Source organism: Nuphar pumila, chromosome 16 (genome assembly GCF_984573655.1).
Source record: "Nuphar pumila chromosome 16, dmNupPumi1.hap1.1, whole genome shotgun sequence".
Taxonomy (NCBI): Eukaryota; Viridiplantae; Streptophyta; class Magnoliopsida; order Nymphaeales; family Nymphaeaceae; genus Nuphar; species Nuphar pumila.
In genome coordinates this window covers 5,525,688-5,553,597 of record NC_143264.1, presented here as the reverse complement: position 1 = coordinate 5,553,597, position 27,910 = coordinate 5,525,688, and the positions used below count along the sequence as shown (strand labels likewise).

The 27,910-nt window shown below is 37.6% G+C and overlaps 1 protein-coding gene across 1 annotated transcript; it reads right to left on the bottom strand.

Moving 5' to 3' along the window:
* Nucleotides 1-1,469: 1,469 nt before the first annotated feature.
* LOC149812771 (serine/threonine-protein kinase 1-like) lies at nt 1,470-25,125 on the bottom strand. The gene is made up of 17 exons (XM_089991305.1): nt 24,335-25,125; nt 23,322-23,410; nt 23,049-23,156; nt 22,117-22,224; nt 20,185-20,275; nt 18,935-18,987; nt 15,463-15,525; nt 15,086-15,130; nt 14,896-14,931; nt 12,423-12,478; nt 11,304-11,385; nt 10,304-10,559; nt 7,596-7,749; nt 3,042-3,258; nt 2,670-2,873; nt 2,495-2,580; nt 1,470-1,806 (listed from the first exon to the last, which is right to left on the bottom strand). Exons 1-17 carry the CDS (start codon nt 24,999-25,001, stop codon nt 1,707-1,709), a joined length of 2,415 nt encoding a protein of 804 aa, XP_089847431.1. The 5' UTR covers nt 25,002-25,125; the 3' UTR covers nt 1,470-1,706.
* Between the last annotated feature and the right edge of the window lie 2,785 nt (nt 25,126-27,910).

Below are 27,910 nucleotides of genomic sequence, written 5' to 3'. Positions count from 1 at the left end.
GCATCCTTTGCCATGACACTAAATCCGGGTGTACTCCTTGTTGGGCAAAGTTACCAAACCAATGGCCATGAGCTCGAAACCTATAGGTGTGTCCTTTGCCGCAAGAGTCTGAATCAGGTACAATCACATGGCACAAAATTTGTGCATTAAGCACCAGATTGACCTCCATCAGGCCTAGGGCTCCACAACTGACAGGCCCTGTCCCCAAGATGGAGGGTGATCAGATGCTTAATGCACAAATATTTGTGCAATCATATTGCACTTGATCTTTTCACTTGCCGCCGAGCTAAAGCTGGGTGCACTCCCTGTTGGGCAAAGTATCCAAGCTGACCAAATGGTCACCAGTTCTAAACCAACAAGTGTGCGCCCTTCGCCGTGAAGCTGAAGCCGAGTGACCTACTTGTTTAGCAAAGAAGCTCTAATGTTTTACACCAATGAACTCGCTAAACCAGGCAGTTTTCCCCTAGTTATCCATAAAAAATGAGAAATCACATCAGAAGATGTCGTCCATCTTAAAAATTGAATGACACCCATCAAAACAATGATCAAGCTCATTGGAGCCGTTCATGTTAAACCATTCTGTTGCCATTCATCCGAAACATGAACAACATCAGAAAACAGAGTGAGCCCATCAAAGTGATGGGCATCCCATTCATAAAGGTTTAGGATCCCGTTCATTTTCAGATCAACGGCATCCAGAGGTGCACTGACAGAACACCGTCAAAGCACACTCTGATACGATTTCATCCCCAAAAATTTTGAGGCAAACTCTCAAGTATGGCCCCTTTCGCCAAACATTTTGGCAAACGATGTACGCTGCTGCCTCACATTGGCTGAAAAATTCAAAACGGTTTTTTCTATGAGTAAACATGACTCCTCACCGGACATTAGAACGCCATCCTTAAACATGATTTTTGCTATAAACTGCCTCGAACCAATAACTCAAAGAGAATAGTATTGTTACCGGCTTAGAAGCGAAGGCCCCCGCAACATAGCTTCAGTTTCGGAACAAGTATAGCCTTTTTTCTATGGTGAGGAACCCACACGAGGATCGATCAAATTGACCCCTCTACCCCCGGAGAGTGAACCAGCCCCACAGTACTATTAGCTACAAATCGCTAGTATCCTTTTTTTCTGATTTATAACATGAAGAAACTGCACCAGGCACAAAGACCTGGTCGCTGGCTCAGCCTGCCATACCTACTGTCGTCATGACGACAGCGAAAAACTCTGAGGCTAGGATTCCAGCATCCTTCAACCGTTCATCACCAAGATCGTGGTGTATAATTGGGTTAAGCATGAGCAACAACTTTGTAATTTACCCACAGATTATGCAGTAAATCGTTCTCACATAGAGTAGGCCTTGGCCCCGTTTAGGGTCAGGTCAGTCTGCTTACTGGGTTACTAAAGGATACTGCGAACATTCAATTAATTGGAAACGTTGTTGAAGTATATGAAGGTTCCACTTCTTCCTAACAAAAAATTTGCATACTAAATAGGCACAAGAACAAGTTACATTTCTGGCCTTCAAAAATGGGCCATTTTATAAATTTTTATGCTTGGCATGTAGGACAACTTACACCAAATTGATGCCCATACAAAGCTTATATCAGACTGAGATCCTATGTCCCTGTTGATACAGCCAATAATAAGAAAAGGAAAACCTAATACAAGATGATGAACTAGGCTTTATCGAGTGATACATACTACAATCGTAAAATAGTTCGAAGGGTATCACCAAGATTCTGAATGGTTTGCTGCTCTTGTGCTGCCTGCAACCCTTGAAGTGGCATTTCCTCATAGCACCTGCGACAATATAATTATGTTAATGGAAAAATGGTTTGGAAGATCCAAAACCAAAAATACTGGTATCTGCTAGCAACATCATAATGGAGGCAGTCAATCAAATATGGTCGAAATCTGATTCAAATCCAATATGGCACCTATGGGTACATAAGAAATATATCGAATAGATTCCCTTTAATGAATAGATCTGATCTCAACTTTGAATATGGAATTCAAACTGATCAAATAGGAAATGATTGCCCATTATACATAAGGGCGTGAAATGAATCAAATAATTTTGCAAAATATTCCAGTTCAACTCAATAAAGACTTGGATTTTGTTTGCCAACATAATGAAGCAAACTTGATCTCAAATTTGAGCTTGTTTTCTAAACAAACTGAACCTCAAACTCTCGTGAAGGCTCATGAAATTGAGTTTGTTTGCTGAATTGTTTGCCTATTAAAAAGACACTTTTTTAGTTTAGAAATCTCATCTTTTTTTTTTCCCGTGCTTTATCAAGTCAAAACTTCAACCTTAATCAACAAAAACAACAGACTTAAAAAGTTTACTAAAATACCATCTAAAAATTGTACATCTAATCTGGAATAATTCATGAAAAAGGAATCAATCTTTCATTTGTTCAAAAAATAAAGAACTAACTAGGATAAATACCTATGCAAAAATGAAAAGAAGTTGATCAATACATACATCTTATGATAAGCAAGGGCCTGTGCCAGATTGCGAAGAGTTGAACTAGTAGCTAGTCTTTGAGACACACTTGGTGGCAGAGGAACCTGCAATAAAGCAATCTCCCATGCCAGACAAACCTCATTATTTGGAAATAAAGTATGATGGAATCACATAAATGGCGATGTAGACAAACCTCATTATTTGGTGTCCTCCGACCCTTTTTCGACTGCCCCTCACCATTGTAAAGCTCTTGAACAGCTTCCAGTGCAAAACTATGACCACCTCTAAATTGCCTACCTTTATTTATGTGGTTTGATACCAAAGCAAGAGGAGATATGTCTGTGGCCTTCAAGAACGGTATTGGAATGGTATTGCCAGCTGCATATATGGACCATAACTGCAGAGCAGTTTCCCAGCAAAAGAAATAATTGTTAAAGACATTTCAATCATCTTGAACAGCCAGTCATGATTTGTTAAGCATAATCATGATTGGTTGTTATGAGACTAACCCATTTCCCACCAAAAAAGTAAATTCTTTGTCCAGCTGAGGATATTGCTGCTTTACCTTATCCTGCAAAGCAAAAGCTTGGTGACTTGAGGATTTCAGTGTACCAGCATCAGCAGCAGCAGCAGCACCACCACCACCACCAACAGAAGTACCAGATAGGGTATCTGGCTGTAAGTTTTGATCTGAAGAACCAAGGGAAGATGGCAATATATCATGTGAGGCCTGACTGTCAGCAGTTGTCTCCAACTTCATGGTCTTCGTTGTCTTTTCCTTCCTGGCAGGAGTGGCAAGAAACAACAAAGTTCGCATGCAACAGATACAATACAATTACGATAATCAAATGAAAAGATATTAAGTGGAAGAATAAATTGAAAGCTACAAAAAAGAAAATGAAAAGAGAGGACAAAACAGAAAAGGTACGCTCAGGAATATCAATATGTATTCTTCAGGAAAAGTTAGTTCACAAAATCCACCGGCTGCAGATAGCTGCTTTTGAGAGCAGGCTTTTTGTTGACCAGCTAATGGTATTTTCATGAATGCTTTTTTATTTGGTTAATAATGTTTAGTTTCACTGAAAAAATAGAAAAATTGAATTAACAGAAATTTGAAAAAGAAAACAGCTTAAATTAGAATAGGCAACAGCAGCAGCTTCAAGAGCAGTACAGCAGCAGAACATGTTGATCCCACATTGTGACTTTTAGCTGTGAAAGAAAAGTTTTCCATTAACACCCAAGATTGTTATTATTATTATTACTACTACTACTATCTGCAGCATCACGACCGGAAGCTACTACTACTACTATTGTTGTGGCTGCAGATTCCGCTACCACTATCGCTATGATTATTATCATGATTGTCATCATCATCATCATCCTCACCATCCTCTCTGTATTATGTTGTAATGGTTATTTTTTTGTTGGTTTCCAACTTTCCACATCTATATGCCATGACTTTATATATATATATATATATATATATATATATATATATATATATATATATATATATATATATATATATATATATATATATATATATATATATATATATATATAGAGAGAGAGAGAGAGAGAGAGAGAGAGAGAGAGAAGGGGGATGGTCCACCCCTTGTCCTCCCCTTCAAAATCTGAATGTTAGATATGTTTTTTTGGCAAATCTGACCATACGGATGTGATCTCCATGGTTGAAAACATATGATTAGACTCTTGGATCAAATTTTTTTGATGTGTAGGTAAGATTTTATAACATAGAAAATTTCAGAAATTTCAAAACCAATGTTGTAAGTATCATGGTGTATCGTACGATACGTATCATATCTAATGGGGTATTCCGATACGATACACCCCGGTATCCTACAATACACTCTGATACAGGGTGTATCTTAATATAGGCTATAAATGCATTTATTGCAATTTTTTTTCAAAAACATATAAGGCCCCTTGGGGCTAGTTCATATTCATTATTAAAGAGTTTAAGAGTGATTTAGAGAGATTTTTTTCCAAAAAAAAGGAAGATGATGATGATGATACTCAATAATCGACGTTATCTAATTCATTTTTGTTTGAAATTTTTAAAAAAAATAGTTATGTAAAAATTTTAAGCATTAAAAAAACACTGATTTTTTTCTTATTTATGTAAACACACATTATTATGAATCTTGTGACTTATTAGCTTAGATTTGTTATTTAATATGCATATTATTTCATAGTTTCAATTTTCTTATGAGATATGCATGCCATTTATAGCATATTAACTTGATTATTTAATGTTTGATATCTTATGCATGCCATTTATAGCACATAAGTGTTTTAATATGTAATATTATAGTTTTATATTATGAAATTCATCATTTTTTGATGACGTCTTATGCAGCTCATAGAGACATAAATGCTTTGTATGTGATTTTATGGTTGTATTTTGTGCAATTAGTCATTGTTTCATGTGATTTTTTTAGAATTTTTGCTAACTTTTTGTGATTTTTCTTGATTTTTTTGGAATTTTTGAAAAAAAATTATTATAAATTACGAGTTTTTACGATGCGCTATGATACGTATTTTTTTTTGGGCCCGACCAATAGGGGTAAGTTAATGATACGATACTTACAAGTTACAACCTTGTTCAGAACTGTGGATTTTTGGATCCTTGTAAAATCCTGTCTAAGTTTGATCCAAGAGTTTATTCATATGTTTTCAATAGGGGTGGCAATTTCTGACACGACCCGCCAACCCGACCCGCCAACCCGCCTCTTAGGCGGGTTTGGGTTGGGCTTAAGCCAACCCGTTTAATAAACGGGTCGACCCGCGTAACCCGTTTATTAAACAGGTCGGGTTCGGGTTGGGGGTATGCCAACCCGCCAACCCGGCTGACCCGTTTAATAAACGGATTAGGCGGGTGGGTCAACCCGCCAACCCGCCAACCCGACCCGCCAACCCGACCTGTCAACCCGTCAACCCGACCCGCCAACCAGCCTACCTGCCAACCCGATCCGTCAACCTCCAACCCGACCCACCAACCCGACCCGCCAATCTGACCCGCGAACCTGAAAACCCGTTTACCCGACCCAACCCATTTATTAAATGGGTTGGCGGGTCGTGTCGGGTTACCCGTTTATTAAACGGGTCGGGTTCGTGTTTGCCACAGCTGACCCGTTTAATAAACGGGTCGGGTTCGGGTTGAGGTATGCTGACACGCCAACCCGCCAACCCGACCCGATTGCCACCCCTAGTTTTCAACCATGGAGATCACATCCATATGGTCAGATTTGCCAGAAAACATATCTAACATACAGATTTTGAAGGGGAGGATAGGGGTCTCTCTCTCTCTCTCTCTCTCTCTCTCTCTCTCTCTCTCTCTATATATATATATATATATATATATATATATATATATAATTTATTTAATGTTATGCAGCTTTTCTTGTATCCAAATTTCACCAAAGGCCATCCCCTAGATCATCAACTGAAACAAGAATTACACAAACCAAACAAGTCCAAAATAAAGTTTCAGAAAACTAAGGACTATATTTTGCAGAACAAATCAAGTCCTAGCTTACAGACATGACAAACCAGCAAAATAATACCATAATAAAGTGATACCAAAAAAAAGGTTGTAAAAGAAAAGCTTTAATCTTGTGAGTACTACCATATTCCTTTTCAAAGGGATAGTTGTGATGGCAGTCAGTTGAGATGACAATAAAGGTAGTCGTGAGTTGAGGTAGTGCTCTAACAATGCAATTGGAGATGGTAACAACAGCAATTGTGTGTGAATCTGATGGGCCCTTCAATGATTAATAAAGATGGCCGCGTAAGTGGTTCAATATGTTAGCAATTGGTTAAGTTCTGCAATATTTTAGTAATTGGTCAAGTTCTGGCCGGATGGACATAATGGGAGGATCCAAACAGAATAAGTTGGCAATATCTTTTTGTTAAGTCCAGCTTTTTCAATCTTATTGACTTTTAACAATAACATATTAATCAGTCTCATTTCTAAGCACCACTCCATTCATGACACCTCACGTACCCGTGTCGACACACGCGGACACGGGTACGTGTCGGGTTGGGTTCAGCTTGAACCCAACCCAAAAAACCCAATTTTTTGTTGTTGTTTCACGGCAGTCAAAAGGCAAGCCCCCATTTTCAAAACCCTTGCCTCCTTTCCACCTTCGATTGCGCGATGAGAGAGAGAGAGACCTGTCCCTCCTCGTTCTCCTTCATCTTCTTCTTTTCCTCTTCATTTTCCTTCATCTTCTTCTCCTCCTCGTGCTCCTTTTTATCCAAAGAGAGAGAGAGAGAGAGACGATGGGGGTGGGGTGGGCTCAATTCGTAACTCACACGCACCCGTACCCATGTGACATAGCATTCATGAGTAATTGGTTGTCCTTTCTGGGGTTTCTCGTCATCTAGATTACTTATGGCTCCGATGCAGTCCCTTGATCAGAGCCAACAGAAGAATCATTAGTTTGAATTATCTATTCCCTATCTGATGGTTCAATGAAAACATTGGGATGATAAGAAACGTTAGGCCAACATGCAGGGTGGCCTTCTATTATAGGACAAGAACTGTTAAGTCTGTATCCAGATAACTCATGCAAACCTCAAGAAAGATGATTGCTAGCACAAGCAGAACATGTGAGGAGAAAAGAAAATGATATAAAAGGACAAAAGCATCCTATAACAGAAAGACGGCATGCACAATAACTGATACTTGCGGACACCCATCCAATACAACAAATAATTTCAAAATACAGTTAAAATCATTCAAAGACAGCAAAGGTTATGGCATAATTCTTCGAATATGGTTTGCGGCCAATAAAATAGGTCACACCAATTTCACAATCACGATACCACTACAAAATGTAAAGAAAACTGGAAAATTAAACTGAACTCACAGAATTATTGGCTGTAAGAACAGATGCAATATATAAATCAGTTAGCGCGTGAATTTCCTCCATGTTATGCTATTTCATCTTATTCGTACATCAGCAAGTGCATATCCCAAAAATATTTGCTTTAACAGGAAAATATGGATGATGCATGGATAATCTGAATGTTACAAAAAGCACAAAGTGGTAAAGAAAAATAAAATAACAAAGCAAATAACAAGAAAATGTACATGATTTCTGGTGATTTATCTCCATTCAGATATGAGGAAGGAACTCCAGCATTTTTGGCAGAGGAAGTTGCTAGATTGGTAGCAGGAGTTGGTGCACCCAGGTTTGTGTCACGTAAAACAGATGACGTATGAACTATGACAGTCCCAAAATCACCTGCTCAGCTCAGTTTAAGAATGCTAATTCAGTCATGGTATAGAAAGATCATCCAAAACCTTTTAGGAACAGAGGTTTTTTAACAACAGCAGATTCTTACATGGTAAATGTTCACCATACTTTTTTGGTTTCTAACAAAACTACAATATTTGATAATTGCAACACAAAATGCATTTTATATGGAAACAAACATCCAATGCTCTTGCTACATAATACAAAATTTCTTTGTTTTAGAAACTAGAAGTCAAGCACTTGTTCAGTACTATATAAAATGTTTTTTTCCTTTTTTGAACAGTTAGCAAAAAAAACTGAGCATGCAACTAAAAAAGATCAAAGGTGAGAAGCACTTACAAGAAGCTAATCTAGATTCCATGCTTGGTCTTAATTGTGAGAAAGAAACTCTGAATGGACAAATGGCTCAAGCCAATGAAAATATTGGACTGTAGTAGAAGGAAAATTTCACTAAAGAATGGATTCCATGAACATTGTCATGTTTCTCAGAAAACTTGGTCAGAATTTTCCATCTGTGATTGGGTCAAAGCTTTGTATCAGCAAAGTGTAGTAACCTAGGTCAGTTTTTCTCTCTAATCATGGCATTTGAGTGCAACCTAGCCCATCAACTTTTATCATTCTTGAAAATGCTGCTTGAGCATCTAAACTGCCTGATCCAAAACCAAGTCATTAACTAAATGGGACTTGCTGATTGCATAAATGAGCAAATCTGCAAGACAATCTTAAGTTGATAAGGTTTACCAAGGTTGTACATAGCGTATCATTACCCGCATCGATCGGGCCAATACTAACACCGTATTGTATCGCATCGAAAATTTTTAATAAAAAATTTCAAAAAATCCAAAAATATCCAAAAAAAAACAAGAAAAATCAGAAAAAAATAGTAAAAAAATTTTAAAAATCACATCACATGAAATAATGATGAATTGCACAAACTACAACCATAAAATAACAAATGAAGCATTTATGTCTCTATGAGCTGCAAATGACATCATCAAACATCAACTATCTCACAAGAACAATGCAAAATATTAAATATCTTGCAATTAAGAACATGTCACAAGACTCATACTTTCATACTACATAAGCAAAAATATTATGTGTCACATGGGTGCGGGTGCGGGTGCGGGTGCGGGTGCGGGTGCGGGTGCGGGGATTCAGCACTTCCAAAAAACCCGGGTGCGGGGGTGCGGCAGGGGCAAAAATGTAAAAAAAAAATTATATATATAAAGGGGGTCGGGGGTTCCCCGACGCAGGTTTTTCTGCTGACAGCTGCTGTCAGCAGAATTTTTTTTAAAAAAAAAATCGCAGCCCTGACAAACAGCACAGCAACTGTCTGCTGTCTGTCAGCAGAATTTTTTTTTAAAAAAAATTCGCAGCCCATTTCATAGGGCAATTTTAAAAAAAAAAATCCAAAAAAAATGGACCTAAATGATCCTGGGTGCGGTCAACGCACCCGGTGCCGCACCCGCACCCCCGTCGAGTCGCGTCGACGCGGGTGCGGCACCCTGCTAGCCGAATCCCTGTGACATATCACTCATTACTTGAGTACCCCGAGGCAAACAAAATTGTAGCTTTGTAATCTTTAATTGCAAATCTTTATTATGAGTAGCTTTGTAATTTTACTCATAAATTTTTTTTTACCTTAACCCATTTTCTTGAGTGAACAAATGACAGAAATGCTTTTTTTTACCTTAACCCACTTTTTTGGGTAAAAAAACGATGGAAATGCACTTCTAATGGCCTCTAGACAAATGGAGAAGTTGGCCCTCAAAAGGTATTTAAAACCCAAAATGAAAAAAAAAATAATTTCAGCCTTTTTAAAGTGTGTTGAAGCTGTATCGTACGATACGGCTCGATACGGGTACGATACATACTTGTATCGCGATACGAGTGTATCGTATTGTAAACTTCAAAAGTAACGATATGTATTGTACCGTATCGTACAATACGGACAACCTTGATGTTTACATTAAAAAAGAACATGTTAAACATTACATATTTACATATCAGTGCAGAAGCTATGAGGGTGTCCAATGTTGTGTAAAAAATGGAAAAAAAAAACTCTCGTTGTATATGTAGGCAAAAGGAAGATATAAGTGACAATAAGGGTTGATTCTGACACAACTGCACGGGCTATGGAATTAAAAAAAAAAAGTCAGGGGTTTCATATGTCAGAGAACTGATAAGCTGTAGTAATTATGTCAAGAGAAGAGTTCATCAGAGCCAGTGATGGGAATAATACTCACACACTTCGATAACAACAAACATTTATTAGTCACCATAAAGGATAAGGTACATATAAGATTAGCCACTTTAAAACAAGTCAAAGCAGAAAATACAAAAAAATGAGTATCTCCATGAAGCTCTAATGCATTATCAGTAAGGGATCCATTGAAAAAAGCAATTTTAATGTACTAGATGAAGAAATAAGCTTGCATGCAGTTGCAAAGTGCACAGAATACAACTTCATGTAAAAAGCAAAGTGCAAGCAATACAAAGGAAATCTATATAGTGGAATACCGGTAAGAAACAATACTACCTTCCATATTTTCCTCCACTTCATTAGTACTTTTGTGTCCAGGATTGTCCTCTACATTAATTGCCTCTTGAACTTCTTGAATTGGGACTTTGTTGGGTCTAGATGGTACAGTATCACCATAATCTTCATTTACAGCGGAAGATCCTGAAACATCTATAGATGCTTGGGCAACCATTGCAGCTTTGATCTGCTTAGCTTTTTCAATTTTGGGTAACATTGCAGAAGCTCCCCATTTGCATTTCTCAATGAATTTGTGCTGTTGTCAAAAATACATGCATAGGTTTCAATACTACAGATGATGAATTGAAATTAATAAGAAAACACAAAAGAAAAAGGACTATTCAATATTTACTATAGCGAAAACTTGAAACATCACAAATGGCAAATGGGTGTTTAGCAGCTTATAGAACAGCCCGAGTACAAAAAAAATAGATTAAAACAGGAATTCATTCTCTACCACTATCCACCAAATAAGAACAAGACTGCTGGTGGTGAATGTAAAAGATCAACCATGGAGAAGAAGAGAGCTTCAAAAAGGGAAAATAATGTTTTCATTACTTAAATGCATAACGGAAATCACATATCAATTATCATGCGCTGAACAATTGACAAGATTAAAACAGGAACTCATTCTTTACCACTATCCACCAAATAAGAACAATACTGCGGTGGTGAACATAAAAGACCAAACATGGAGAAGAAGAGAGCTTCAAAAAGGGAAAATAATCCTTTCATTACTCAAATGCATAACAGAGATCACATATCAATTACCATGTGATGAACAATATAAGTTCACAATGTAAAAATGAAGTGTCCGTGTAGGTGTGACATGCTGAAATACTCATATATTCAGCATGCACAATGATGTCTAACATGTACATCACCATCTATAACATTGAGTCAAATAAGACATCAGCAGTGTCAGTATCTTAACCAAACGGCCTTGAGTTTAGATATCACCAGGGACTATCATATATAGTTATCATTATGAAATATTCACCTTTAGCATCTCCATGGCAGTCGGACGTGCTCGAGGTTCCTTCGTAAGGCACTTTGCTATAAAATCATGAAAGACTAAAGACCTAAACATAGTCATTCAAAAGGAAAAATCAGCATCTAAGCTATGGGTTGAGACCATCACACTGTATACCAAACAACACAGAGTATTGCTTCATAAGAAAGCTATAACCAAATACATGCCTTTACAAAAAAATATGTTATTCACAGTCAATGATATAGTTGTTAGTAGTTGAGATTGTGTGTGCAAGCATGTTACATAGTCTTAAGCTTGCGAATTTGTGACTATGGAGCATACATTGCGAGTATGAAGCCTCCTGCACAATTTTGTTGTCTAATCTTACTCTTATAAATTGCGTGTGAACTCACTTGCATGATTTTGTTGCTTAAACTTTGCCTTCATCACTAATTCAAGTTCAAATAAGACTTACTAGAGTTAGTTTTACACTCATTCAGCTCATTTGCCATAAGGAGCACAATAATAACATTGGATTAAATGCTAGAGATGTTGCTAGATATAAGGCAGTGACAACTACTAAGAGGATATAGCATGAAACACAAAAATACAAGTGTTAATTAAAAACAAGGTTCACATAGAAAAATGAGCAGCAAAATAATATTTGAGAAAACAGTTAATAACTGGTTGCTGCACTGTTTATAATGGTGATGGAAGTACTTTTGGCTTAAAGGAACTGCAAGCAAAAAAGCCAAATGATGCCTCTTTCACACATGATTCAGAGAAGACAAGCCATTCTAAAAAGATATGAGAAGGCAAAACAAAATATGTTAGGAACGACATTACTAGGATCAATTAATACCTATCAACCAGAGCTACTTGACTACACAAAGAAATGAAAAAAAATGTATTCCTTCAATGAGAGATCACATATACATTGCCTAAAGAATACCAACTACAATAGTTATATAACAAACAAGACACTAACTTTATGACAGTCGATCACTTTATGTGCATAGCCCTCCAATACATTTAGGGTAAATGTAAATGATCTTAGTACCATACACGAGGCAAGAAAAGCATAAGAGTCGGTCACTTATCTACATCAATTAAACACTTTCTGGACAACAGATTTGTGAAACATACCATTTTTCTTTGTCCTCAAGCATGGGAGCAGGCTCGATTGATATCATGAACAGTACCTATATGAAAATTTAATGTCAAAAGATGCACTCTAGGAAGCAAAACTTGGGAATATGAAATTAAAAAGGTTTGCCCAAGGCATGTAAAATGTACCTTAAAGAAAACATAAACCTATAAGAGAATAAGCATCAAACTGAAAAGACAGAAAAGTGACAAAATACAGAGTACAAAATGTTGCAATGGATGTGAGACAAGACAAAGTTCACAGAATAGTCATAAATCCATACAAAGTTCAATCTTATAGGGTGATCATTAGATTCTTTTAACATATATAATATGAAGTATGAAGACGATGGCTGCAGGGAAATATCCAATTGCAGTGAAAGCCCATGGAGAAAGAAATATTACTATCAAATTACAAGAATAACCAGCTATTGGTGAAATGAAGTTTTTCAGTGTCCTATTATTGTTGGAAGCATTAAGAAATAAGAATTACCAACAGCTTAATATCATTGGACTGCCACCATTCTTGAAAGAAAAGAATTAGGTGTAATAGACATCATGTGATCATGATACATCACAAATAGTGGCAATAATTTGAAAATATCATAATATATTAAAAAATGATAATGTTTGCCACCGTGAAGAACAACAAACTTTTAGCAGCTTCCCAATTTGTTATCTTACAACCGGAAGAAGGCCATTGCTCTTGGAAGTAACCAGCACCAAAGTAAAAGAACATCCAAACACTAAAACAACTGTTTCAAGACAATCAACCATATTCCTTAAGTTGTACGCTAACAGACGATACCTGTGTAGATAAATTCCAAGCAAAAAAGCATTTTCTAGACTGAAGCATTTTGCTCCTTCCAAACATTTCACATAATAATTATCTATGCAAATGATCAATAATGGGCACATAAAGTCCAGGATTCAGAAAGTAGTTAAATGAAATTTGATGAGATAAACACAGGTTTGGCCAACACTCAAAACGGTGTTCTGCTGGGCAAACTTATGGTACCCATCCCCTTCCTACTCCTTCCCCTTGCTTCACTTATGGTACCCATCCGCCCTCTCACCTTCCAATACACATTCAGATGCGGGTGGCCATAAAAGGTTGCACACCTAGAAAGGCACCATTCACACCATTTTCCAGCTGGGCCAACAAGCTGACTGTCCTTCCGACTTCCAGCCCATCAGGCTACCTGAAAATGCTAGAAAATGTGGGATAATACAGTGAATGAGAGGAGAAAGGAGATGAGTGAAAATGACCTTGACGATAACCATGATTTAAGATTATGATGATGTTAACACTTGGTTATTGAAGAAAATGATGTCAGTCATAATGGTGGCAATGGTGAAAAGTAATAAACATAACAAAGGCGATGGTGATGATGAATGAAGAAAATGATGATAATGGCAGATTTCATAGTTGAGCATGAACCAAGGTGATGATGACAATGATAAAAAGAAGAAATCATGATGACAGTGAAGATGGATGAAAAAGGAGGATGAAGATCATGTTGATGACAACAATGAATAGAATGATGACATGGTGAAGTAAAGAACAATACCTAGGAATCAGGATGGGTTCTTTGGCCATCTCCCCCCACTTCTGGATGCACATCAATGGAAAAAAAACGTGACCATGGTGGGATTATCCATCCCCTAAGTTTTTTTAAGCAGCTTTTATTCGATCCAAATAACAGCAACTTCAAAGGAAGCTAACAGGTAGTTCCTCAATCATACTTCCTCAAAAGACCATATCATTATAAGTTGAGCGATGATAAAGATGAACAGATGACGAAAATTATGAAGACCATGATAAGGGTAATGATGATGATGACAAAGTGGAAACTAGAAAGGACAATAAGAAGATAAATAAATGGTAATGACGATGATAAAAAGAATGATACTTGTAATGAATGACTAGATGCAAAAGAGAAAAGAAGGAAAAATGAAATGTTCTTGCTCTTGTTGTTGCACTCGGTCAAAGGGCAGAAGACGGATACAGATTAAAATAAAGACCTTAGATATAAGAAATGTTGCTGTTGTTGATGTTGATAATGATGAGATATTTGGATTTTAGAAACCAATTTTTGTCATTAAAGCACCTTCTCAAAAAAGAATAGATTAAGGTTGTGCCATCCAAACGCTAAATTAGGTTTGAAAATAAGGTCTGGAAAAACTATCTTTGAATAATGAACTAACACAAAACCTTGTTATTAAAAGTGGAGCCTGAAGTTTATACAGAAAAAATGGCAGCCTGAATGCATGAACTGATTGCTGTGTGACTAGAAACTGAAACTATTATAATCTTTAATGTTGCAAGATCACTTCTGCTCATGAAAGTGACCTTATCCAAATAAAGATCTTCATAGTTAAATACTCATCAGAGCATGTCTATCAGCACAACAATAATACAGCAATGTACGTCAAATAGCAACCCAAAACAGTAGAAAGCACATATACTAACTCTCATAGGATGCACAGTGGATCTTGGTGGAAGCCCCTGAAAAAGATAGAGAAAAGAACAAGCATTAGATAGGTGAAGGAACCTTTTTGTAATTCTAAAGACTTCATGCAAACGCTGGGAAGCATGCCAGGAAAAATAAAATTTGCAAGCACCAGAAATTCAGGAAAAGGTACAGTATCGGACAGCACACCTCGGCCATTTCAATTGCTGATACACCAAGTGCCCAAACATCAACCTGTAAAGAGGTAAAAATAAAATTGCTGTAAAATATGAAAAGAAGCCAATATGTCTTAAAGAGAATGAGTCACCCTTTTAGTAAAAAACAATGAAAGAGAAAAGAATCACAGATAACAATAGGATTTTCAGATAATCTCATAGAAACCCCAAAATTCTGTCCGACCATGAAGTGTCAAAATAACACAAACTACGAATACATTCAAACTATATAAAACATCTCACCTCAACCACAGCACCCAAAATGACAAATAACAGTCTTTTCTGTTAGAGATCCAGAAAGGAACAGTACAAATTGAAATTATGCTTATATTTCTTTTCTTATTGTGATACCTTTCCATCATAGCGGCTTTCTTGAATAACCTCAGGAGCCATCCAATGAGGAGTACCAATAAACTGAAAAAGTCAAGAACAAATTAATAACAGAAATTCTGCACTGGATTACATTATAGAATCACAATACCAAGAATATTTACCTTGCAATGAGAAAATTCTACAACATACAGAAACCTTTTTTGAATGAAAGCCTCATCTTAATCCAGAACCACAGTTTGGTGTGTGCATATATTACTTCATGACAGTGCTGGTGGTGGGTGCATTTAGGTGTCAGCTATATGTACCAAGGTTGTAAGTTTCGTACCCATATCGGTCGGGCCCAAAATAAGATGTATGGTATAATAAAGCTAACTCATCCCAAAGGAGAGAGAGCATTAGAGTATTTTTGTATGCTCATGTCTCCTTGGGTCATGGTTCTCACTTTGTTTTGGAGGATACATACATGAGCAATATTCTTTAAAGAGTACATATCTTTGAGATATTTTCAAGCATCACTAGCATAATCAAATTTTGCTAAGCTAGCATACTTCTTGATGTCCACACTATTAATGAGCCACACCATAATCTTGGAGTGACCTATCTTTCATTCCTTATGTCTCTTCTCATAATCGGTAACGGCTTTGAACATGTCATCTCCTTGAAGTGCTACTTCTTTTCCGTTGTTGTTCTTGGTGAACACAAGTTTTGGCTCCTTCTCGGTGTCATCCACCAAACCCCATAAACCTTTGCTCCAAATTTGATGTTTCACGATTGAGGCCCACATCACATTGTTGGTATCATAGAGTCTCACTGGAATGGTGATCATGGTTTATCGTTCCTCTTCCATGGTGATTACCGAGATGAAGGAGAAAGAGAAAGAGAGGGAAGGAGAAAAAAGAAACGAAGATCTTTTAGATACCACGATCACACAATACACGAACTCACGTTCACATGAGCAACTCGTCCACAAATATTTCAAATCTCTGATACCATGTAATGAAATGAAAGAGCTCCAACACACCTCATCCAAGAGGCAAAAAACAACCCACAATGGGTTAAAACACAAGAGACACTAAGGGCCAAAGAGAGGGAAGGCTCAACACTTAAAAATAATATCTTTATTAGGGAACAAATGCACAAGAAATGCATTAGTTACAAAGGGTCAAGAAGTCCCTATTTATACACATAAAGAGGGCTAAACAAGGCCCGTATTAGCAGCTAGAAATATAGCCATTGACCCCAACGGCTATATGGTCTTTTAACCATATTTCCCTTAGCAATAAATAAAAAGACAAAACATAAAAAAATACAAAATGGCAATTCTGCCCCTAATGGGCAGAACCTATTACACATGAAAATTACCAAAATACTCCTAGAGGGTATTTTCTATTACAATATTAGAAAAACATATATATATAAACATATATATAGTGAGTGGTAGCTGTTTAATCCATACATGATCGATGAAAACACACTCATGTTGAGCGTCCATCGCACGCGCAATGGACACTCAACATTTTTTTGCGCAAAACACACAAAAAATGCAAAAATTAACTTTTAGCGGTGATTTTTGAAGGGCCGCTAAAGCATCCTTTTTGTGTTTTAATTTTTAAAGCACTTTCGCACGTTTTTTTTGCACATTTTTGTTTGTTGACCATCCATCACGTGCGGGATGGATGGTCAGCGAGCGTGCATTCCGTTTAGGCAGCTATGGATTAAGCAGCTACCACTTTTCCTATATATATATATATTATACAAGAACTATATCTTAACAATTCATACTTGATGTCAACCAGAGTCGGCTTGAGCTTGTGAACTAACTCATAATCATTACCACAAGCTTGGCTTGTTAAAATAAGTTGACACCTGTCACAATGATTTAGAGACTCAAGGACGTGGGATTCAGATTCGACACAAAAGTTTGATTTTTTTTCAAAAAATTGGGATACGTCACGGAAAAAAATTTAATCAATAAAAAACTAATTTTTGAACATTGTTTGTAACATAAAGAAATGTTTTTTTATTGAAATAAGATTAAAATGTAATAAAATATTATTTAAAAATATTAAAATAATGTTGTACATGTCGATGTCCAAGCATGTCCACTCATGTCACCAAGGACACGCAGTAAAAATGGTGTGTCCCTGTGACATAGCTTGACACATAAGAGATTCAAATACTAGGCTCCATCCAATGTAAAAAAACTTAATAGTTAGAAAATGTATCATAATCATCAACATCAAGCCCTAACCCAACTTACACAGACCCGGCCTTTAAGAGTCATGTTTCTTCATACTTTCCTATCTAGAGCTACAACCAAATTCACCTCACAACTGTTCATCTTGTAGCCTCCCTCAAAGTATTTATTGGTCCTTTCTTTTGTATTCATCTTGCTTGAATTTTTGTCACCCCTTCTCACAAATGCAATATCAGATCTCTGTGAAACATATCCCAGAACATCTTAGACAACAGTTCTTAAATTCTTATACATTTGTTTGGGAGGGTGATTCTTTCACCTTAGCATTAATGAACTTTTTGGATTTAGTACTCTGAGTAAAAGAGAGAAATACAACCACTAATTTCATAGGATATGGCAAGAACTTCAAGACCAACTGCTAATGAGTGCCAACATCACCCATGCTTGGGATTGGCACTAGCAGAGGAAACAAAAATGGAGTTTATTTATATGACAATATCATGATATTTCTCATCTTTTTTTATCTTTTAACAAATTTCTGCCTTTTCTTTATGCTTTCAAACAATATAACCAAAAAATAGTTTTCTGATTTATTGTAGTTTAAAAAGTTTATTTTTCAAAAAAAATATATATTCCAAGGTTTTAGAGAAAAACCTATAATATTTTGAGAGACTGCCTTTCTGAGATATTGCCAAGACCAACATTGGCAACTATCACACGCACACGCACACACACACACACACACACACACACACACACACACACACACACACACACACACACACACACACGGATGCATGCACTAAGCAGCCAGATCATGTGGGTGGCCGGAGAGACCCCCATGGCATGGAGAAAAAAAAATTATTTTCCAAGGTTTTAGAGAAAAACCTATAAAATTTTGAGAGTGCCTTTCTGAGATATTGCCAAGACTAACATTGGCAACTATCACACACACACACACACGGATGCATGCACTAAGCAGCCAGATCATGCTATCACTTGGATTACATGAAACAATCAGTTGCGTAGATTGTCAAAAAAATTACATAAAGAATTACTATAAAAGAGAACATATAATATTTAACATTATAGGGAACCATAAATTCATGAAACAGTATTAACTAGACTGAATAACTTAAGAGTATGGTGACTATGGCCTCATAACTTGGTAGACAAAAGGCTATTTAGGAAGCCAATTACTAACCCCCAGAGTACAAGTCAGCAAATACACTAAAGAAACCATTGTTTTTAAAATCATAGCATAAAGTGCACCATATATAAAAGAGAACATACTGTATTGCGTTTTGACATAGTCCGCGTGAGCTGGGCAGCAACACCAAAGTCACCTACAAAACAACCAGAAATGCATTGGTGCTGAATACTTTAAGAAGACAAAATTTAAGTATAGATCATTAATGCCCAAGACAGCAGGCTAAACAAAACAATCCACCAGAAAAAAATTATTTACAGATCTTCTACAGTAAATTATAGCCTGGTATACATTTTGAAAGAATGCACAGAAACCTATTACTTTATAAATTTTTCTGATGCACTATTACTTGGGGTAATGTGCCCAAATTCATTACATAGGGATGCAAATGGTTTGGATATCGGATACCAAAATACAATGGGAAGTCGAATCGGTTTGGATCCAAGACAGACAAATTTTGCAAATTCACCTTCCTGAATCTGACCCGTTTACAACCCTATCATTACGGCATAAATAGGTTTCCAAATCAATTATCCATAAACATTTCATGTCTACTTCAACAGAATATGCCTCTAAACATCATTTTATTTGTTCATTAATAAAGAAACCACAAGCTTCATTGCCCACCCATACACGAATATATAGGACCCAAGGTCCCAAACTATCACATAAGCATGGCCATTTTAGTGTTAATGAGGAACAATGTGTTCTTCTATTTGGGCTGCTATCTCAGGTTTCACATGCCAAAAACAACACAGCCTGTAACCCAACAGCTGCAGCGGTTTTCGCAGGCGACAACTTACATCGTGCTTAACATTTTTCGGAGACCACTTAGACAAGTGGTTTGACCAAGGCACCTCATTTTTCAGGTGACAAAAGAGAAAACTCGTCAAGAAAAAAAATAATTGGCCATATTTGTTATATTTTCTAATTTGCAGCCAATCTCGGTATTGTGCCCAAAAGCTAGTGCCATCTAAGTCTTTACGAGTTAATATTTTCCTCGATTCAGAAAACTCAACTCGCAGAAGCAATGAAACCTAATCTTTTTTAACTTTGAAAAAACTCAACAATGATGTACTAGCCATCAAGAAAAAAAGAGAAATCATGCATTTTTAATCATCCATGCACAGAAGCTGATCCAAAACCTAATTTCTGGTTATACTAAAGTGCATCAAATGAAACAGATGCAAGAGAAACTTTCGACTGAGCTAACTTCGAGGTTTATTTCACTGTAGAGATATTTTTAAAATCTGCAACAAGAAAAACATAGTTGGAAGTCGAATCGATGGCAAAAATAAGAAAAGCTGAAAAAATGAAAGCAAAGATGACTCACCTAATTTTACCTCTCCTTGTTCTGTAAGCAAGATATTACCACCTTTTATATCTCTATGAACCTTAAAGATGGAGTGCAAATATGATAATCCCTGCACTAAAGAAAATATGATCCTTGATTAATATTTCATCCCAAAAGTGATAAACCAACAATTAAGATATGTCGTAAAAAAAAAAATAACATAATACAAGTACGTCAAAACATATAAACACATGCAATCAAGAAAACTTACAAGATAAACTAGCATTAAATAGACAAGAGAAATATAGGCCAAGAAGTACTCATGTTTGTGCATGCAAGATAAGATTTTCTTAGTAACACGATCATGTTTGAAACCATGAATAGGATGTCGCTCTAATCTTAAGCCTTCAACTCACATGCAAAGTCATCTCCTTTCTTTTTCATAGACATTCCAAACCAAAAGTTGCAAGGAGGGATATCATAGGCTTCTGGAAGCAGCATAAAACACAAAGTCTGATCTATATAGATACAGGTATTGCAAATCCCATGAAGTTTAGCTTTACATTCCAAAAAAGTTACAATTCATTGAAGATATGTCTATCTTTTTCAAGGAAAAATATTGTGAGATAAAAATTATGTTCTTTTCATCTATGAAGTGCCACACATGTCACAGAAGTTACCTTAGCATCTATGTCACATGGGTGTGGTGCGGTGCGGGGGTGCGGCACTTTCAAAAAACTTGGGGTGCGGCAAAATTATATATATATATATATATATATATATATATATATATATATATATATATATATATAAAGTCCAAACGTTGGACATAAATGACCCTGGGTGTGTTGACTGCACCCAGGTTCAGGTTGACCGCATCGGGTGTGGGTGCGGCACCTAGTTGGAGAGTCCCTGTGACATATGAGCAACTGACTTTTTAGAATGTTTATCAGTTTAACTTTTATTGTAAAAATTCTCAGCATTTGGTTCTTGGTTGCTAAAGTTGTCAATATTGTTGTATTATGTATGGCATATGCTCAATAGTTTGAAAATTTTACGCCTATTGATGGTTTAGTATCTTTATCTTGTCCTGCTGCCCTTCAAGGGTATGTGGCCACACCTTGACAAGTTTAGGAAGGGAAATTTTGTTTTTCTAGATGAGGAATGTTTGGTATCTATGATATGACTTATGACATTTATGGAATGAAGATGGAAAATCAACATTTCACAACTTGAGTGATAGAAGAATCTAATGCCTACACAATGGAAGTGTCTGTGCATAAGTAGACTGAGGATCAATCTTATGATATTTTCTCTGTTGTGTGGATACATTAATATGACGCAGAATATGGTTATTTCATGGGCTTATCCCATTAAGAATCTCATAATGGTATGGATGCGGATATAGCATGAGTAAGCAGGAATCTTATGGTGTAGCTTGTTTGCCTGAAACTGTTACATGATTGTGATGAGATTGAATTGGCAAGAATGTGCATTCTCCATGTTTCTAGTCTGAATTCTTTTCAACCCTCTTCACAAATGCTAATACAAAACACAAAAACTTTTTATTGCACTTCTTGTTAATTGTAGCAAATGATATCGATAAGTGGTATTTCCTTTTGACTCTCAAAAACTTTTTATTGCATTTCTCTCAAAAAAAAATTTGTCCGAAAATTGGACGAAAATGACCCTGGGTGCGGTCAATGAACCCAGGGTCGTGTTGACCGCACCGAGTGCCGCACCTGCATCGCGTCAAGTCGACGCGGGTGCGGCACCTGCTTTGCCGAATCCGTGTGACTTAGCTTAGCATGAGATATACAGCCTGACTAGTAGTAGAGAACCTCAAGTTGTGAAATGAAGCAAAAGCATTCCATATTTGTTTTCTTGACAACCAATTCAGCTCACTAAAAAGGTAGGCATTTGCAGCAACACATAAACAAGTGCTCTTATATGAAGAACTATGTATAGAACCTTCAAAGCTTCTCTACATATGTAGGCAATCTGCTGTTCATCCAGAGGTTCTTCAGTAACATTCATTAAATCAGCAACACTTCCGCCCCCACAATACTCCATCACTATCTGCAAATATGTATGTATATTTAGTGAAAAGCAAAGTGTTCAAGCATTAAACTCCAGATATAATTAATACAAGCAAGAAACCATGATAGTTTTCAACCATCATTCACTAAAGCTAAAAAGGAAAAAAATCAAAAGCCATAAACTTGTTCAATAAAAAAATTTCAGATCCACAAACATAATAACGCGTGATTGCACATTCCAACATGAAAATCATGCTAATCTTACTTGAGGGAGGAATAGTGTGATATTTCTTATATTTAGATTTTCAAATTAAAAGTACAATTTTGCATTGCTTCAAATGAATATGTACCAATAATTCCAATATGACAAGTCCATTCCAAAAAGATGGAGACATCGAGCACATGATATGATGGCATAATAAACACCATCCTGTAGCCATGAAAAATAGGAGACTAATGGCATCATGTCTAGAGTAGAAACATTTCCAAAATGAAGAATAAACTCACAAGAATTGTTCATAAAAAATAGAAGACCAATAGTATTTGTTTCCTAAATTAGAAGCATTTCCCAAAATGACACATGAGCTCATAGGGATTGCCGAGCACAAATGCCTACAAGTTTGTGAGTGTGTATTGTTTAAAGTGCCCATGACTGAAATGCGCCTAACATAAAACTTACTAACACAATAAATTAATCAATGAAAATTTTAAATGCACAACTCTGAAAGAAAACACATGCCATGTTCTTAAGGGTATGACAATCATGCTAACAGACAATGTCATCTTACAACATATTTCACAAGGATGCTACTAAATAATCTGGTGATAAAAAACAATAAGGTGGTCATCCTCAAATGCTATTACCCAAAGATAGTCTTCCCCTTGGTAGCTTCCAAGATATCGCACAACATTTGGATGATTACACTGCTGCAGCATTTCAATCTCACCACAAATTTCTTCATACCCCTCCTCCTGAGAAGAACAATAGAGAATCAAGAGGATTTACAGAATAAACAAAGCAATCATTCTAAAGGCCAAATTTGGCTTCTTTCTCACTTTTCTCCCGGTTTTACTCTGATTCTTTAAAGAAAAAGCAAAATAAAAACTTTAAAAAAAAAAAGTGCTGACAAAACGAACCCCTTCACTTAGTGATATAACTTTGATGGCAACCAACTCAGAAGTCTTCAAGTCTCTAGCTTTATAAACTGCCCCGTATGAGCCTTTCCCTATAAAAGAGAGCAAACAATATATCATTCATAAGCACACCAAGAAAAGTCAGACTTGTGACATCATATACAAAAGTTTAATTCAAACTACAATTTCAAACTAAGAAAAAAAATATAAAATGTAAAATAGCAGGCTTGCTTATGCAAAACGCAAGTACATTGCCCCAATAAAAGCACCACGTTGGTGTCAATATTTGAAGATACATCATAAATGCTTTTGTAACGAAAGCAATAATATACATGTCACCTAAATCCATGAGCAGTTTTGTTGTTTTCACATCAATCCATGTTGCCATACAGACAACACAACCAATAAAAGCAACACTTTTAAGTCATAATCATGAGCCTTTATGATAAATGTTCTAATTTTTTCTTTGACGCAACATAAGTATGCTGTTTCACCATTAATCCACTCCATGACATTACATAACCCATGGAATTGCCTGCACATCCCAGTACTATCAATTGGGGATCTCCCAATAACCTTAGAGATCTATAATTAACCAAAGGTTTGCACTTTGCACCGATTAAAAATCCAAAAAGCTGATACTGTGACAAGCGTATCCAATATAAACCAAACAGGATATGATATGGAGAGAACAAAGCATGACATTTTAAAAATCAATCAAAGCCTAAACTGCACAAATCGAGCACAATAGAAATAAAATAGGAAATAATAAAGAAACTGCTCGGCTATCACATTGATCAAACGAAGTAGAACTAAATGAAACTGAGTGCTAATCCATACAAATTTATTTCAATTTTGAAGAGAATAAATGGAAAGCTTTGCAGATATCAGCTCATGGACCGATCGAGGTGTAGTTCAACACTTCAACTAGAAGGGGAGAAATTTTGTCAAAGAGACCAGAAATATACAAAAGTAGATAGGAAAAAATAAAAGAAAAAGGCCAGAAATCAACTCACCGAGCTCATTGAGCAACTCGTACTTCGTCGAGGGATCCTCCCTTACCACGACAGTATCTGGAACCGAGCTAACAGACCCCTTCCTCACCGACCTTCTCGTATCCTCATCCACGTCAAAACCTTCTTTCCTCTGCTGCAGAAACCCTAGCTCTGGCCCTCTCAACCTCTCCTCCGCCCGCCTGACACCGCCGACCGAAAACGGAAGCCCACTGCCGCTGCCGCTGCCGCCGCCTGACCGGCGGATCACGGTACCGAGGAACGATTCGCGAGGGCTCCCTTCACTCGGCTTTACGACGAACGTCGAGTAGGGATCGTCGTCCTGGTCGGCCTTCCTAGAAACCCCCCAATTCCGCTCCCTGAGGTAGGGTTTCCGCGCGGTCCGATTGCGGCGGATCACGACGGTGCCGGAGCCGCCGATCTCCTCCTCGTCGTCGTCGTCGTCGACGCCCACGCCGAAGTCCTCCGGGAGGCGTTGCAGGAGCGGAGGGAGGTAGGAATAGTCCGGCTCGGCGTCAGCCCTCCGGACGACGGTGGCGTATACGTCATCATCATCGTCCGACCGGTCGCCGCCTCCCCCGTCGGAGCTGTCGGAGTGGATCACGACAGTGGAGTACATCTCCGGCGCCGGAGGTTTCCTTGCTCTCCGGGGAGCAGAGAACGAATCCATCGCGTGGGGCCGAGGTCTAGAGGGGAGGGAATGTGGATTCCGAGTTCCCGGAAATCATTTTCCCGCGATTCCTTTTCCCCCGTTCCTCTCAGCGAGACAGACAATGACGATGATGATGATGCCAGTTCGTCTGCCAGCCGTCGCGCATTGCAGTCTCGAAATCCGGACGATACGGTCGTGACGAGTCGTTCTAAGACCGAGTAATTTAGGTTTCGATTCGGAATGGTGCTGACCAGTGGATGAGTTTAAGAATAAGCCCACAAATAAGATCTGCTAAACAAGCTTACCTCGGCTCGTTTACTAGTGGATAGGGGTGGCAATCGGGTCGGGTTGGCGTGTCAGCATACCTCAACCTGAACCCGACCCGTTTATTAAACGGGTTGGCTGTGGCAAACACTAACCCGACCCATTTAATAAACGGGTAACCCGACATGACCCGCCAACCCGTTTAATAAATGGGTTGGGTTGGGAAAACGGGTTGGCGGGCGGGTTAGCGGGTCGGGTTGGTGGGTCAGGTTGGCAGACGGGTTGGCGGGTTGGCTAACGGGTTTGCGGGTCAGCGGGTCGGGTTGGCGGGTTGGCGGGTTGACCTGCCCGCCTAACCCGTTTATTAAACGGGTCAGCCGGGTTGGCATACCCCCAACCCGAACCCGACCCGTTTAATAAACGGGTTGGCGGGTCATGTCAGGTTTTGCCACCCTTACTAGTGGATTTAGGCAAGCTTAGCTTGCTTGTCCCTTGATGAGTTGGCTCGTGCAAAAAGCTAAGTTGAGCTTGCTATATATATATATATATATACATACATACATATATATATATATATATACTTTATTTTTTTTATGATGAGAACCCTCACAAAAGCTAGGTAAAACCCCTAATGGGTATGTATATATTTTTCATGCATCTTGCTTTTTTATATATATTTCATACTATTCTTTTTGTAATATTAAAAATATAATATTATATAAAAAATAAATATTTTTTTATCTAAGTGGAACACCCCGTTCGGGCTCAACTCATTTAAGCTAAACAAGCTACATGTCGCTTGGCTCACCAGCTATACTAACCACGAACCAGGCAATGCTGCCACACCCACTATTTCCCCTTCTTTTGGAGCACAAAACTCAAGGTTAGGACCCCTTCTTTTGGAGCTTATGCTATGTGTTGGCTTGCGCAGATGAACAATGCCTATGAAAAATCGGATTTTGAGTCCCAGACCAGCTAGTTGATGGGTCATGGGCCGATGATCCGGCATGTTACCGATTCAAATATGGTCAAATCTTGACCTCAGTCATGTTGGCTCATCCTAGGGATGTCAATGGATTGGATTTTATCTCATATTTGACGAAATCCATTTCTATTTAGTCAAATTTAGTAAGCCAAAACCATATCCGAATATAATTATATTTGGATATGGTTTTGAATTTTTGCTATTAAATCCAACCAATATTCTCATTTGATGGAATTTCAATCCAATTACATATAAAAAAATGGATTTGGTATGAGCTTCTTCTCCATCCAAATTCAAATCTGACTCTCATTCCCTCTAGCAAATATATCCAATTAGTTGGATCCTGTATTAGCCACACCTGACATGAATCTGAACAGTTTACATCCTAGCTGGGTTGTTGTTTGTGTTAGGTGTAAGAAGGAAGGGAAGAGAGAATTCAAATATGAAACTGGGTTGTTTTGGAAAAAGTGGTTTTGATGACGTGGAATAGTCCCATATTGATTGTGTTTGAGTTTGTTGTGGGCTTTATAAGCCACATGTAAACTCTTACATTTGTTCCTGAGAATAAGAGGTTGGGATGACTACCACACACACGTGCGCGCGCGCCCGCCCACCGTGTCGGGTCGGGTTCGGGTTCGGGTAATTGGCCTTTTAGGGCCATATCCAATCAAGACCAAAGTTTCTGTGGATATTTGGATTTGTTAACGGGTTATGAGAAATGATAACGGATCACGACTCCTTGGAGTCCGTGCCTGTTATGACTCTTTTCCTTTAACGGATCTCAACTCTTCTTGGGGTTACAATAGATCAGAGACGCTCTAATTTCTGAAGAAAGAAGAGTTTGCGGTTTCCATTTCCCTGTTGTTCTCTCTCTCTTTCCTGTGTTATCCCGAAAGGGGTTTTTTGCAACTTCGGTTCGTTGAGGTTGTTTTCGAAGGACGATCGTCGGAGTGCACCGGTCTGATTGTCGAGGCTATTGTATCCTGGGGGAAAGACGCCAGACCCTGTTTTGCATTGTATGTGGGGGCGAATCTTCTCTAAGGGGAGTATTTTCGTACGCCTTAACCGTTTATACAATATTAACATGCTTTTGTTGTTTATGTTATGTTCTATGCATATGTTTGTTCATTTGCATATGTCTGAATTTTGGTATATGGTGGAACCCGACGTGTTTGCTCCCTGTTTATGTTTCGATCTGCTGAAAATCATGATTTATATTTTGTTGCATATTATGATTTATATCATGATTATGATTGTGAAACTGTGTGATCCGAAAATCGATCCAACAGTTTGTTGATAGGGATGCAAATGGGTCGGATCCAGGATGGGGTTTTTGCAATTTTTAGTTGTTGCAGATTAGATTTGGATTCAAATCCCCATGTATTTAGCTGTTCTGGATCCGAACTGTTTGTATCTCTATTTGATGAGAGTTGTTCATAAGCCGCTTATATGTCTAAGTTGGACTTTGGTCATAATTTTGATGCTCACCTAAACCACAACTAGGCTTAGGCAAGGACCACCCTTTGATGGGTAAGGTTTGACCTGAAAATATTGTGATATTTCTAAAATAATCTATTTTTTTGAATATTTATTCTCAAGAAAAATATCATCATGCATACATTTGACAAATACAAGAAAACATATAAAGTACCTAAGGATGGACGCAACTATATAAAAT